At 53.0% G+C, this 15,101-nt stretch overlaps 3 protein-coding genes across 3 annotated transcripts in view; all 3 read left to right on the top strand.

The window, feature by feature from the left end:
- The window catches only part of HOXD11 (homeobox D11), a 1,831-nt gene extending 649 nt beyond the window's left edge, over positions 1-1,182 (top strand). The window contains exons 2-3 of the mRNA XM_004375585.1: positions 8-167; positions 947-1,182. Coding sequence (XP_004375642.1) covers positions 8-167; positions 947-1,182 — 396 coding nt within the window. The remainder of the gene's footprint in view (positions 1-7; positions 168-946) is intronic.
- A 7,606-nt stretch (positions 1,183-8,788) lies between these two features.
- Positions 8,789-11,953, top strand: HOXD10 (homeobox D10). The gene is made up of 2 exons (XM_004375483.1): positions 8,789-9,597; positions 10,958-11,953. Exons 1-2 carry the CDS (start codon positions 8,853-8,855, stop codon positions 11,233-11,235), a joined length of 1,023 nt encoding a protein of 340 aa, XP_004375540.1. The 5' UTR covers positions 8,789-8,852; the 3' UTR covers positions 11,236-11,953.
- A 2,856-nt stretch (positions 11,954-14,809) lies between these two features.
- The window catches only part of HOXD9 (homeobox D9), a 1,434-nt gene continuing 1,142 nt past the window's right edge, over positions 14,810-15,101 (top strand). The window contains exon 1 of the mRNA XM_023730500.1: positions 14,810-15,099. Within this exon, the coding sequence (XP_023586268.1) occupies positions 14,831-15,099 (269 nt within the window). The 5' untranslated portion in view covers positions 14,810-14,830. The remainder of the gene's footprint in view (positions 15,100-15,101) is intronic.

The raw sequence follows: 15,101 nt of genomic DNA, 5'->3' as shown, positions 1-15,101 counted from the left end.
GCCCGAGGGCGCTGGCGACAAGAGCGACCCCAAGGCGGGGGCCGGCGGCGGCAGGAGCAGCCCCTGTGCCAAGACGACCCCCGGGCCAGAGCCCAAGGGGGCGGCGGAGGGCGGCGACGGCGAGGGCCCCCCGAGGGAGGCGGGGGCGGAAAAGAGCGCTGGCGCAGGTAGGCAGCGGGCGCTGGTGGGCGGGCTGGGGGCGAGGGCGCGGGGCGGGGGGGCGGGGGCCTCCCTCGGCTTGCGCCGTTTTATGTGCCACTTTATAAGCGTTGGAAAGGGTTCATGCATCCTATAAGATTTCCCGGCCGTTGTAAAGCGTGTTTACGATAGGAAACCAATTTAGGTGGGCTTAAGGTAGACTTCGAGGAGGACATTAATAGCAGCAGGGAGCTTTTGCCCAGTTTTCAGGGGGAGGGGGCTGCTAGAGACTAGGTCTGCCTTCTCTCGCCCAGTGCTAAAGGGAGGAGGGAGGGGAGATTTTGAGCCAGTTTGTGAGTACGGACACCCGAGCCTCTTGCTTTTAAGGGAGGGGAGGGGGGAAGTTTGATCCTTGAACTGGACTTTGTCCAAGCCGCTGGCTGACGCGCGCCGCTGGAGTAGAGCAGATGCCCCGGCGCGCTCGCATCTCTTTCCCTCCGGGATCCAGCTCTGGGCCTGCCTCACCCTCTGCTTCCTCACCTCGGTGCCAGGCTGGCTGTGTGTGTGTGTGTGTGTGTGTGTGTGTGTGTGTGTGTGTCCCCGGGCGTGAGCACACGTCCACGTCCGCACTCTCTCCTCTGCCCGCCCATATATCATCCCCCACGACGCAGGCAGGGCCTTTCAGTGGCAGCAAGGGACATCCCCAACAGGCCGGGGCCTGGCCCTCTCGCGGTGGCCTGGGCGGGCGGGCGGACAGGGGTGGTCAGGCAACGGTCTCCCTTACCCCTCTGGTCTCTTTGCCTTCCAGTGGCCACCCAGCGGTCCCGGAAAAAGCGCTGTCCCTACACCAAGTACCAGATCCGCGAACTGGAACGCGAGTTTTTCTTTAACGTGTACATAAACAAAGAGAAAAGACTCCAACTCTCTCGGATGCTCAACCTCACTGACCGGCAAGTCAAAATCTGGTTCCAGAATCGCAGGATGAAAGAAAAGAAACTGAACAGAGACCGTCTGCAGTATTTCACTGGAAACCCCTTATTTTGAGAGCTCCAGGAAGCGCCCCGGGTCCCCCGATCCCCACTCACCCACCCTCCTCCCCACCAGCCTGCCCTCCGCAGGCCCAATGCCCTTGGGTTTAATGATGCCTCTTCTCTGTGGAACTCCACGATTCCGATTCCTTCCCACGGTCAACTCGGGACCTCCCAGCGACCACTGCAGCCTGCGGACGAGGCCGGGGACTTGGCCGAGCGGATCCTAATAAGGGGAAAATGGTAAATGCAAACGTCCCTTTACAATTTTACCGCCAATGTGCTGTTGTTCCCTCTCCCCTCTCCCAGTCCTCGTGCGGACGCGGTGGGATCAGTAGGGAGTTAGGCCGCGGGGCTCAAAGGCGCTGGTGTTTTGTTCTGAGTTTGGAGACCCCTTCCTTCTCCTTCGATGAACACAGATTATTTAAACTCTGGGAAATGTACCTTTGGTCTGTGATATCAAGGCATGAGCCACTGTCTTTTTTGTGTGAATAAATGGTTTCTAGTAAAATGGAGGTTACAGCTTCAATGCACTGTATGAATTTTCCTCTTTGAAGAAGTTTAGTGCCCGATTAGGTTATCCTAGTGGCCAGAGTCCCACTTCCACATACAACCAGAAACCGAGTGAAATGCTTTTTAATCGCGCTGAAATAAGGGTTAGGATTATTCCGCCTCCAGACGACACCGGTTTTTAAAATCACTTTAGCAGTTCATTTCCAGTTGATGGTGTGATCCAGCCATGCTGGTGCTGCCTTCTCCAGGCCATGAGCATGGGGAGCAGAAACCTAAGAAGAAATTCCTCTCCTGGCCTAGTGAACTTGGAATCTCAGAATAGACAAGAAACAATTTTAAAAACTGGTTAGAAAATCGAGATTCTCTCTTAACAGCTGTCAAGAAGTCAGGGTCCCTTAAAATAAGAAACCAAAATTAGAACCTTGCATTTTAAAAGATAGTTTGCTAAAAGGAAATGGATGGAGAGGGGTTGAGTCTTTGCTGGTGTCATTTGGGCCTGAAACAGGGAAGGTAAGCCCCCACCCTGGAAGAGGGCCAGGGGCCGCAGACTTGCTTCTCACCGCCTTTATCACTTCAAGTTAAAAAATGTGGCAAAGGCTGTGCTACATTTTATGTTGCAGGGCCAGGCCAGGCTGTTTACAAAACCTTGAACTGTCTAGACAACACCATAAAAGCCAAAGTTCTAACAGCTTAATTGGGTTATATTATACACCTTCTGGTGGGCCCAAAAGAGATTTCCGCAATGTGCAATAAACTGGAGGAGTGAGAAAAGCTTTTCTTTCTCTGAAAAGAGTAAAGTGGATCTTATGACTCTTCTCATAAACTCAAAGTAAAATAAATAAATAAATCCATAAGATGCACAGCATCCCGTGCATCTTCTGAAGAGGCATACATTTCCAAACGGAAAAAAAATTTTTTAATTGCCAAGTCTTTTTTTTTTAAGAAGGAAAAACATAAGTGCATAAGTGTATGCCTTTGAACTTCCAAAATGTCAAGGTCATCACCTTTAACCTTTCTGAATAATTAGGCGCCTTAAGGTTCTTCTGTGATTTTCAACTGCCACCCACTCTCACACATACACACATCCAGACCCCCACACACATTTATGACCACACAGAATCATACAGGGGCTCACCATAAATCTAAGCAAATCCCTAATTTCAGGATTAATAACCTTAATTTCCCTTCAAACATTTGTATAATTCAATAGCGATTCACTTGTTTTTAAAACACCGGTTAGATTAGAATGCTTTCTAGCGATGTTTGCAGTGCAGCTCAGAAATGCTGCGGTGTATTTTTGGAGCGTCTTAGATAACGGTTCTCTTTGCTCTAATGAAGAACCACGGGTTTTAAAGCAGGCGTTGGAAAGAGGAAGTTCTGTTGAGACTTAAACCTTCGTTAAATTGAAATCAATTTGTCACCCTGTCAAATAAATTAGTGCATTTTATATGATATGGAACAAAAGAAAGCTATATACAGTGTGTATATATATACTGTATATAGTTTTTAAAAGCATCTTTCAACCTTTGATAAAAGAAGAAACAGAAACAAAGCCTACAATTGAATAGTTTCGTTCGGAAGGGGATTCCTTTGTTTAGAATTCTGGGCGTCCGTTAAAATGTCAGTGCCCTAGTTGTATGATTGTTCCAGGATCTTAAAACTGGTTTATTTCTTTCTCTCCCCATCTTTTTTTTTTTTTTTTTTTAACTGCGTCTAGATGTAGCAAGCTTGTGTGTCCACCGCTGAAGGCAAGCAGAACCCATGAGCTATCATTTCCCGTTTGCAAGGCCTTGGACAGCCACACGGGGGCGCACTCACGTTCCAGAAGCCGCGTTTGGCCAAGGGGCCGCGGTACCTTGTCTTTACAGTACTGAATTATAAAGGCGATCTCAGCCGGTTAGAAATAGGCAGCCGCTAAGGTGTTTGTTTGCTGTTTTTTTTGTTCTAAGCAACCATGAGGTGTGGGAACTTGTATAAAAACAGAGAATAGGGAGCAACCAGATTCCTAAACAGACCATCGCCTAATCATTGGTTCCTTAAGATAAAGCTGTTGTAAAAAGAATACCTAGATATAACCTGGTGGTGTTAAGGAGATGTTCTTAAAGAGAAACATGTGCATTTTGAAATTGGCCATGGTTACTGCGAGTTAATTAAAGGAAAATCGGTTTTCTCGTTGATTTGAGTTTGGAAATCGATGTGAGGATAGGGCCCCCTCCAACCCCCCGCCCAAACCGCCTTGCACAATCTCTGACCGCCTGGGATGATTAAAAGGCTTTTGTTTAAGAAAGATCTGGGCGCCGACATCCTAGCTGAGTGTGCTTTCAGAGAAAACGAGACGCGTTGGGAACTAACGTGTTCGTTCTGGGCGAGGGAGCCTCGGGCAGTGCCTGGCGCGCGGGACTGCCGGTGGCGATCTGGAGGCGCGGGCAGGTTTATGGGTTCGGGTGCCACGGCAGGCTAGGCTAAAGCGGCTGCTGGGCTAAAGCGGCAGCCTGTCCCAGGAAACGTTTACACCCCAAGGCTCTGCTGAACGCGGAAGGTTTTTGAAGCAACTGGGCTTTCCGTTTGACAAAAGCTTGGTCACCCTTCCAAACTGTCCGCCGGCCTTGGGGCGCGAAGTTTGATTTTGGTACTGGCCATTGGAAGCAGTTTTCTCGCGGCGTGCCCCCCAGCAAGGCTTCTGACATTGGTGAAAGCCTATGTCTCCCCCCCCATTCTCGCGGTCTGAAGGAGAGTACATGCCCTCTTTCCCCCACGAAGTTCATTGTGAAAGCGCCCCAAGCCCCCGGAATTAGCGCCGGCCTGTTTGGCCCCCGCTGTCTCTGCCTCCCGCCCTCCAGGCCCTGGGCCAAAAGGCTCTCCGTCCGTCCGCCCCCTAAGCTGGCAGAGGCTTGTGACGGGGCTGGGGCGCCTTGAGTCTCCTGGTGAGGCGCGAGCGAAAGGCCTGGGTGTTCCCCGCGGGCTTCCCAGGCTCCCGCCTGTCTGACCGCGAGTCCAGTTTAGCTATTGTGAAGCGACTCAGTCTATGTGGAGTGAGAACACCCCCTCCCCAAATATCGTTGTGTTCCTTCTTAGGCGGCCCCAGCCGCGGCGCATCTGGCGGTGCCCGGCCCCCTTGGCCTTGGCCGGCAGCCGCCTGCGGACCACCGCTGCTTGGCGGGTCTGCGGTTCCTTTCCTCCGGAAGCGCTCGGAATGCGCCTGAGAAGGGCCGGGGATCGGACCGGGACCTCAGGGAGCTGCAGACCTGTCCCCTCCTGACCATACAGGCCGTGTGGAGCTCTCGAAGAGGGTGTCCACGAATTCTGAGACTCCAAGGTGTCAGACCCTGAAATGGAGGGAAAATGCTCAAAGTCGGTGTCTTTTGTGTCTGTAACGGGAATGAGGCTCCCGCCACTCGCCCTTTTGCACGTCTCGGTAGACCCTTCATCGCGTTCGTGGCTCCGCCAGCCTCCCCATTTGCCCCCTTGGTTTCTTCTCGCCCTGGCTGGGAGGCACACATTACAACCCAAAGGGGCGCCCTGGAAGCTTTTAATTTGTTCCCAGTCACCAGCAGCCCCCAAAGAGTGTCCCGGATCCCAGACCCCTCAGGGCCCTAATTCAGGGTGACCTTAGAAGCCCCCAGGTCTGCTTAGGCCCAGGACAGCCACTCTTCTTCTGAAAGACAGGAGAGCTCGGACGCAAGCCACTTCTGGATTACAAATGCTAATTCCTTGCTAAAGTGACCCTTCTAATTTTTCCCTGGGAAGAATTATGCCAGGGAGAATGGTATCATGGTTCAAATATGAGTGTCCATCTCCTTTATGGTGCAATATTGATTTATTATTAACAGTAACTGCTCCAACTGATCTAAAGATGATCGAAACAGCAGCTGCATTAAATACTCAAAAGCAAAATAAAGGCTCGGCTTTAAAGTTGATGCCTTTTCTTTGCATTTGTTTCCTCTCATGCTTAGGGTCTTAGGCAAACTTTCCACCCCCCTCAGCCAGGTTCATTGCATTATTTCTATTGCGATGGATTTTTTATGATAAAAAAAAAATCCCTCTCAAAAATTGTCAGGCTCTGGCCTCAAGGAGATAGTCTGAAGACAGAAATTTGAAACAGAATAAAAAATACTGAATTTTGTGAGAATGGATTTGAAATTATATCTGATCTATACACGTTTTTCCCCTTGTGAGTGCAGAAGACCTGTTTAAAACCAAATCCAACATAAGCATGACTTTGAGCTAGAAGGCCACCAGGAGTCAACGCGGAAAGGCCCCCAAATTCGGGAGGCAGATCCTGCCTGTCCTGGCTCACCGCAGACCTGCCCGCTCTGCTAGGGATCGATTGTTTTTAACCTGAATGTTTTCTTTACGTATAAATAAAGATTATGAAAGGGCATTTGATGGGCATAAAATTCCTGATTAGATTGAACAGCCTTGCCCTGCATGGAGTAGGGAGAATCGGGCAACCGTGTTCCCGGCAGCTGGCCTGGCCGAAATGCAAAGCGGAGACAGTACCGAAGCACCAGGCTGATGTGTGGGCGCCTGCTGGAGTGCGTGAGCAGGCACTTTATCCGGCCTTGGGCACGCTTAACCGTGCTGTGATCTCAGGATCTCCGTGCTGCGAGAAAGCAATTTTTGGGCGCTGGTCAGTGGCTGTTAGCTTTGGGTAGGACCTTAGCAGACCAGAGTCGAAAGTTGAGGGCTTTTCCCCTGCCTCCCTCACCCCCCCACCCAATCTTAAAAGCAGCCACCCCTGCGGAAAGGTAATGTTTAAACCTCTTGCGCTACGCCGGGCATCCCGGAGCCGAGCAGTTAGAGGCGCCAGGCTTTTAACCTGACAATGATGTTGTATTTGAACAGCTGCGTAAAGGTTTCAAAGGTCTGTCTCATTGCCACCGCAGAGTTTTTAAAAGGGGTTATTGTTTGGGCGAGGGCACTGCGAGGGGACAGGCGAAGCAGTCCCAAGGCCGAAAATAATGTCCAGCGCCTGCTACCACCAGGCCAGGGGAGATTCCTTTTGGGGAGGGGGTCAAAGGGTTTTTTGGAAAAGGTTTTCGTGAAGGAGCGGCCAGGGCTATTCCATCCCCCAGAATGCTAAAGCACTTTAATGAGCAGCGAGCGCCAAAGATCTGTTCTGTTGAGGTGGAAACCCGGTTTGTCCACAAGGTCAGTCTCTGGGCCTGAAATCCAAGGCTGGTCCGTGCCTAGGCGAGTGTGGAGAGAGAACACGGATTCTCTGTCCAGGCAGAGAGCTGGTTCACGGTCAGAGTTTCCGGGGCCTTTTCCCTTCTTGGCTACCACAAAGGGAACCCGGGAGGCAGGAGGATGGCTCCTGCGCCCTGGCCGGGGTCCCTCGCTCAGGATAAGCCTTTGGAAATCAAGGTTAAAGCTCCCCGCTGATGCCCCGAGGCCGGCGCTTCCGCAGGGCCTCTCACCAGCCTGCAACCAGAGAAGGAGGGAGGAAGTTGTTGGAGAAGTTTCTCATAAAACTCTTAGTTTCCATGGTGGTGGTGGTTCTTTAATGAGCTCGACCGCAACCCCAGACCAAATCCTCTTTATGTAACTTTCCCTCGCCAAAGGAAACAGAGGGCTAAGATACCCCCACCTCCCTTTTTTCTCCCCCTTCCTCTCTTAACCAAGCAAAACCTTGTCAAATAATTTTAGGAATTGTTCAGAACTATAAAACTCAACTTCTGACAGAAGTATAGCTTTTAATATTTGACGATTTGTGTTAAAACAAAAATTGACCTTCTTGGTTAGTAGCGAAGGGGAAAAATCAATAGTATAATTTTCAATAATTCATAAAGCGAACACCATTATGCTAAATCTTAACTATTAATCTTATCCTTTACAAAGTCTCGATTGATTTGTTAATAAAATATTTTCCCGTGTGTGGCAACAGCAGGTATAATTCTTTAAAAAACCTTCAGAAGCAAGAAAATTACCAAGTAGCCCAAGAATGTAGATGAGAATTTTATTGATCGCCCTGATTCTTCTTAATATGTATTAATAAATTCGACAACCTTTTGTACCTTGCACTTGTCAGAAACCAGTGCTTTTACAGAATCCATAAAAGGAAAACATATTTTTCTTTGCAGAAGAACCAAATGACACCTTTGCATCTCTCTCGCTCCTGCCTGGCCCAGACAGTTTCCTAAAACTTCTGGAGTCCGAGGGCGAGTTTTTCCCCTTTCCTTTTCAAATTTCTTTTCTTTCTCTCTTCCTTCCTTCCTTCCTGCTCTCTATTATCAGGATGTGAGGGAAAACCTTGGTTTCGTTCTCCTGCTGGGAGCCCGAGGGACGCTTTGCAGATAGCGACCTGCTGGCGAAGGATTGTCCCCTGGCTGAAGGCTCTCGGGGGCTGGGCCACGGTGGTCGGGGTGTGGTTCCTCGAGCGCCCAGGGTTCGGGTAGCCAGCCGGGGCGCGGAGGGGCGGGAGACAAGGCAGGCGGGCGGAGGGAGAGGGCAGCGCCGGGGCAGGGTTGGTCCTCCGGGCTCTGGGGCCAGCCGGCTGCGTGGCCTTTCGGCCCTCACGGCCCTTCTCGTCTCTGCTCCCCGGGACACTTTGGCTGCGGCTTGGCGCAGAGCTTCTTTCCTGTGGACCCCTGGGGTGGGATGTGTCAGGGCCCGGCGAATTGGACTCACCTTCCCCGACTGCCCCGGCCTGAATTAACCAGCCTTCGTCCCCACCCTGCCACCCCGGCCCCGGTCCTCTCGGGCGCGCTCTGCCTGGGTGTGTGCGGGGAATGCTTTGCTTCTGTGTGCTGGCGCCATGGCGCTCCGGCTTCTCTCCCCGCGCGTGTCCTCCCGGAGGCCCCTTTGGCCGAGCCTTTCCTTCCGCCGGCCGAGCCGGGAGATCGGGGCGGGGGACGCGAGTGGGGCGGACCGGCCGAGCGAGCCCCGGGGAGGCGGGCGGACGAGCGGCGAGGAGCGCTGGGGCGGCTGTTTCCAGCTCGCACTATCGCGGGCGCATAGTAGATGTCGCTGTTGTCCGTGCTTACGCCGCCGGCCGGCCGGGCTCGGGAACACGTGACCCGCGAGGAGGCTGCGGCTCAAGGCCATTTTCAAATCTCATTGGTTTGGTTGTCATGTGGTCGGCAGAGGCATCCACAATTACACGGGGAATGTTTTCCTAGAGATGTCAGCCTACAAAGGACACAATCTCTCTTCTTCAAATTCCTCCCCAAAATGTCCTTTGCCAACAGCTCTCCTGCTGCTAATACTTTTTTAGTAGATTCCTTGATCAGTGTCTGCAGGAGTGACAGTTTTTATTCCAGCAGCGCCAGCATGTACATGCCACCACCTAGCGCAGACATGGGGACCTATGGAATGCAAACCTGTGGACTGCTCCCATCTCTGGCCAAAAGAGAAGTGAACCACCAAAATATGGGTATGAATGTGCATCCTTATATACCTCAAGTAGACAGTTGGACAGACCCGAACAGATCTTGTCGAATAGAGCAACCTGTTACACAGCAAGTCCCCACTTGCTCCTTCACTACCAACATTAAGGAAGAATCCAATTGCTGCATGTATTCCGATAAGCGCAACAAACTCATTTCTGCCGAGGTCCCTTCGTACCAGAGGCTGGTCCCCGAGTCCTGTCCCGTTGAGAACCCCGAGGTTCCCGTCCCTGGATATTTTAGACTGAGTCAGACCTACGCCACCGGGAAAACCCAAGAGTACAATAACAGCCCTGAAGGCAGCTCCACTGTCATGCTCCAGCTCAACCCTCGCGGCGCGGCCAAGCCGCAGCTCTCGGCCGCCCAGCTGCAGATGGAGAAGAAGATGAACGAGCCCGCGAGCGGCCAGGAGCCCGCCAAAGTCTCCCAGGTGGAGAGTCTCGAGGCCAAGGGCGGCCTGCCCGAGGAGAGGAGCTGCCTGGCTGAGGTCTCCGTGTCCAGCCCCGAAGTGCAGGAGAAGGAAAGCAAAGGTCGGTATGAGCAGAGTTGCCACCCCAGCGGGGCGCGCAGCCCGGGAATACGGCGGAGAGGGAACGCCCGGGTGTCCTGTGCCGAGCCCAGGCAGCCAGGCGGGCACCCGACTCGGCAGGTGCTGCTCATCTGGCTTTTAGAGGGGGCACTCCCCGCGCGGAGATGGTCCCTGCTTCTCCCCCGCTGCCCAGGCCCTCTCCTCCAGTCCTGGCCCCAGGCTGATGGCTCCCGGGCAGAGGGAGGGCTTGCTGGGATTTTACTTATTTTCCTGAGCTAGACCTGAAACGTAACAAACAGAGCGCAAAGGAGACCTGCGGCTCGTAAACACCGTCCCAGAACCTCCTTTCTCCCGCTCATATTTGCAGCCCCAGCTTTGCCTTTCCCCCAGTGATGATTTTACGGCGGTCCAAGGCGCAGTGTTTGTGTTCAAATGTATGCACCCCGCGTCCTGCGAGCTTGGTGCCGTGGTAGGGGCGGGGAGGGGCGCGAGATGGCCGGGCGAGTCGGTGCTTGGGGTGGGGTACAGGGCTTCCTGGGCTGTGTAACCTTGGCTTTGTCTGAGCAAAGTGCGGTAGGCTTTGCAATTCATCCGCAAAGGGGGCAAAGGCAAAGGGGGGAATGGGACCCGCATCGCCCACCGCAGGGCCGGCCTTAGGGCTGGGCTAGGGGAAAGAGCTGAAAGCTTTGGCTTTTTGAGAAGCAGTTTTGTCCCTGAGCCTCTCCCCCAGTTCCCAGAGGTGGGCCACAGTAGGGGCCACATTTCGGGGTGGGGGGAATGCTTTCGTGAGAGGGCTAGAGGGCATTCGAATTCAGGAAATTCAGGAGAACCAACAAAGCCCAGGCAGGGCAGAGAAGGTGAACTAGCTTCCTCCGGTGTCTTTTGAAGGAGAATGCGCACCTAGAAAGCTGGCTGAGGGTTCCCCGCCTGTCCAGAAGAGGTGAGGACGAAGGGCAGATTGGGGGACCTGAGGCCGGAGTGGGTTTGGCAGGCTTGCTTTGGATGTGGCTGCGTCCACTCTGGCCCTCTTATAAGCTGACCAGCTAGAATGTTGCTTGGGAGATACTGGAAAGTTAACTATTGTACTAGTGTTTGTGCAAGTCTGTAAGTTGAGAGGGAACCCTGATGCAGAGGGGGAGAGTGCTTTCCCATTGTGTCATTTTGGGCATTTAGCTTTAATCTGCCATCAACTAAAAATCCTCTCCAGGGTCCACCTCATGTGAGTAATGTTTAATACCAGCATTTCCCAAAGCGGCCTGCCATCGGGGTCATGGCCAAGGGTACATTTGAACAGACTGAGAGAGAAAAAAAAAAAAAAATCTTGATTTTTTTTGTTCTTCTTCTCCCTTTAATTTTGTTAGAGGAAGTCAAGTCTGATACTCCGACCAGCAATTGGCTCACTGCAAAGAGTGGCAGAAAGAAGAGGTGCCCATACACTAAGCACCAAACGCTGGAATTAGAAAAAGAGTTCTTGTTCAATATGTACCTCACCCGCGAGCGCCGCCTAGAGATCAGTAAGAGCGTTAACCTCACCGACAGGCAGGTCAAGATTTGGTTTCAAAACCGCCGAATGAAACTGAAGAAGATGAGCCGAGAGAACCGGATCCGAGAACTGACCGCTAACCTCACCTTCTCTTAGGTCCGAGGCCGCGCGGAGGCCGGGATAGGAGAGGGAGCACCGCGTTCCAGGGCCGAGTGCTGGAGAACTGGGAAGGCGGAAACAAAATCTTCTTTGCTCTTTGTTTTCTGTTTTGTTTTGTTTTGTTTTCCTGCTAGAATGTGACTTTGGGGTCATTCTGTTCGTGCTGCAAGTGATCTGTAATCCCTATGAGTATATATATATTAAAAAAAACCCTAGCACGTGTAATTTATTATTTTTTTCATCGTAATGCAGGGTAACTATTACTGCGCATTTTCATTTGGGTCTTAACTTATTGGAACTGTAGGGGCATCCAGCCAGCCAGCCATCCATCCATCCATCCAGCCATCCAGCCATTCATCCAGCAATGTGACTTTTTCAAGTTTTTCCTAACGCAAAAGGTCTCTGTGTGTGGCTAGTCCATGATTTTATGGCGTTTTGAATACATCCAGTACTTTCAAAATTACATATATATATATGAAAGAATAAGAAAACCTACAAGCTTTGGGGGGAGGGGGACTAAAAAAGCACATTACAATGTATCTTTTCACAAATGAATTTAGCAATTGTCTTTGGTGAGATGGAATATTGACGACTTATGCCTTGTAGCCTTTCCCTTGTGGTGCATCTGTGGTTTGGTAGAAGTACAACAGCAACTTGTCCTTTCTGTGCATGTTCTGGTCGCATGTATAATGCAATAAACTCTGGAAACGAGTTCGCTCCCTCTGCTTTCTGAAATGGAAATATGTTAGGGTGAAAATGAAAGCCTTTTGTGAGATTATCTTCCAGTTAAACTGCCTGTTTGGGGCAGTGGGTGGGGAGTAATAAAGAGCTGGGAAGGGAGATGGGAGTGAGAAGCTGGAGGAGGCCTAGGGTAGAGGAATTTGGTGGTGCCAGAGGGGGAGTGATAATCCAGCCTGCATACGCTGTTTTCATAGTTGGGGTAAAAAGGGGCCCTCTTTCTCTCCCACTCCACTCCTCAAAGTTAGTCACAATTGTACTCTCAGTGGATGTGAGCTTCCTTCTAGCCACCACCTGGTAAGTATGCCTGTGCCCCAAGTGGCTTTTTTTTTTTTTTCCTTGAAGCTGCCCACTTTGTGTCTCCTTCCTTTTGGTTTTGGCTGTGTTGTTTTTAATGCTTTCAGTGAGGTCTTGGCGATTTCTGGCTAGCATGCCATTGTCAGGAGCCGGGCTGAAACCAGTCTTTCCCACCTGGAAGCAGCCAGGCCTCCATTACAGGCTCAAGGACAAGCAGCAGCTTAGCGATGCATCGGATCCAATTCTGCCCCTCCTTTCCCTCGACCCCATCCCTAACCAAGTGCAAGATAGCAGGCCCCACTGAAGCTGAGGATGGGTGAGTTTTCCCATCCCACTTTGCCTTGGTTTCCTTGTGGAAGGATTTTAGGCTCAGCCATTAACCTTTTAGTGGCCTACATGAAATTTTTTAAAAGGAAAAAAAGGTTCTTCCCAGTCAATCCTCTCCCTTTTACAAAATATTGTATGTGGGGGGCAAGGGAGGGAACAAAGCATGACTGAAAGAATTTGCAAATGAACATGACTTTCCAGGAAGCCCAGTGTTCCAGCCACCTCCGCAGCTGGGGAAACTCGGGCCAGCTTTCATGGGCTTCTGCAGGATCCCAGCCCAAGAGAACAGACTGATCCAGTCCTGCTGGGGAGAAGGGAGGAGAGGCCTTGGGGAGAAGAGCTAACAGAGAATTCGTTGCCCAGGTACCGATGTGGTTTCAAAGGGTCTCTGCCAGCGTCAGGCAGTTTCACAAAACAGTTCCTTTACAATTTTTCCTTTTTCTAAACAGTCCATTTAGGTGCTCTAAGCTTCAGAGCCCTCTCCCAGAGAGTCTTGGGACACGCAGCACTTATTTCAAATTTTAAACTTCCTCCTGAAAACCAGGAACCTTCCTTGGTTCCACAGAGGGACCATTTCCTGGGAGTTGGAGGGGATGGCTCGGAATCAGTGCCAGGCCGGGAACACTGAAATCCATCTGCCCTAGACTTCCTTCGGTTGGGCCGGGAAAAGAAGATAATTTTAACTTCGCTGTTTCTTCCGGCGATGTGGGGAGCGCCATTAGTTTTTGACAGGGGGCCATGCCTCCAGGGAAAACCTGTGCTTTACAGGCAAAGGCACCCCTATGGAACAAAATCAGAAAGCCATGGGCAAAGGCCATCAATCAGACCAAAAGTAGCCATTTCCCCCTTTCTTTCCGGGGCTCGAGGTGGGCCGGGAGCCCTCTGAGGATGCGGTGGGCAACTTGTAGAGCGAGGAAGATGCTCTCTGCAGCTGGCGCCCGGGCCGCTTTTGTCTCGGCTCCCAGCCGGGCTTCCGAGGCTTTGTACCATGGATTTGGGAGTGACAATGGGCATTTCCGTCAGATTCAAGGCTGCCCAGACTTACCTCTGGAGGCAAAAAAGAAAAGAAAAAAAAAAAAATCAGAGTGGCCCCCGGAATCCGCTTGGAGGTCTTAGTGCCAACGGCGCTAGGCCTCCCTGCCGGGGGAGAGGCAGCTCCTGCTTGCCTCACTGAGGCAGGGCCCGGAGCGGGCGGGAGCGGGCCCCGCGCTGGCATCTGGGCTCTGCCCTGAGGCGTGTTCTCTTCCAGGGCCTTCCCAGTAGCCGCGGAGGAGATGAGCACCCTGGCCGCTGCTGCCCGCGTGGTGCCGACTTACCGCCCGCCGGCCCTTCGGAGGGCAGACAGAAGCCCCCGCCGTGGCCGCCGCCGCCCTCGCTGCGCCCGGCCCCGCCCGGCCCGAGTACCAGGCCGCCCCAGCTCAGCCCTCGGGCCGCGGCGTGTGCCCAGCCTCACGTCGGGGGTGTGTGTGGCTGCGCGTGCGTGTGTAAGTGTGGCAGGGGGAGGGGGCCCTCTGAGCTGCTCCATCCGTCCGTTTTATTAGGGACACATTAATCTATAATCAAATACACCTCATAAAATTTTTATTGAAAGGCATAATATCATTACAGAGGTCTTCCACCTGTTTTAAACAACACGACAAGCTGTGAGTGTGTGTGTGCAGGGGGGTGGGGGTTGGGTAGGGAGAGAAGCGAGGGGAGACGATCTCCCCTTGGGCGCCAGGGGGCCGCTTCTGAAGTTAGGCCTGCCTCGGGCCGCCCCGGCCCTGGGCGTCCGGCTACTCCTGGCCTAGGCTAAGCGCTCGGTGCGCCCAGGACGCGCCATCCACGGCTGGTAGCCCGGGAGCTGGGGAGCCGTCGCCAGCTCCCGACTGCCGGACTCAGGCGGGCAAGAAGAGGCGAACAAATAGTCCCCAGCGCCTCCTCCGGCCAAGGCTGGGCCTGTAGTCCCGGCCGCCACTAGGCGGGCCGGGCCCGGCCCAGCGCGAAAGCCGGGGCCGGCGGGCTCTAATTGCGGCGCTTATGTTGATGATGATTTTTTTTTTTTTTAAATCACAGCAGCCCCCAGTTTAGCGGACTGATTTACTCCGGGTATTGGTAAATATGATCACGTGGGCCGCGCGACCAATGGTGGAGGCTGCAGCCTGCGAACTAGTCGGCTGCTCCGGCGCCGGCGGGGAGCGGCGCGGCGGCGGGCAGTGTAACCTTGGGTGGGAGCGCGCGGCGCCTCAAAATGTCCTCCAGTGGCACCCTCAGCAACTACTACGTGGACTCGCTCATAGGCCATGAGGGCGACGAGGTGTTCGCCGCGCGCTTCGGGCCGCCGGGGCCCAGCGCGCAGGGCCGGCCCGCAGGTGTGGCCGACAGCCCGGCTGCCACCGCCGCCGAGTTCGCGTCGTGTAGTTTTGCCCCCAAATCGGCCGTGTTCTCCGCCTCGTGGTCCGCGGTGCCCGCCCAGCCCCCGGCGGCGGCGGCGATGAGTGGCCTCTACCACCCGTATGTGC

This window comes from Trichechus manatus, unplaced genomic scaffold (assembly GCF_000243295.1).
Source record: "Trichechus manatus latirostris isolate Lorelei unplaced genomic scaffold, TriManLat1.0 scaffold00037, whole genome shotgun sequence".
NCBI classification, from domain to species: domain Eukaryota; kingdom Metazoa; phylum Chordata; class Mammalia; order Sirenia; family Trichechidae; genus Trichechus; species Trichechus manatus.
The sequence above is the reverse complement of the archived record's forward strand: the minus strand, read 5'-3'. Positions and strand labels throughout refer to the sequence as shown.

Bases quoted from the DNA above. Each gene is read 5' to 3' on its own strand.
- HOXD10 (XM_004375483.1), top strand. From the start codon at position 8,853: ATGTCCTTTGCCAACAGCTCTCCTGCTGCTAATACTTTTTTAGTAGAT. The intron at 9,598-10,957 runs GTCGGTATGAGC...TAATTTTGTTAG, and splicing joins GCAGGAGAAGGAAAGCAAAG to AGGAAGTCAAGTCTGATACT.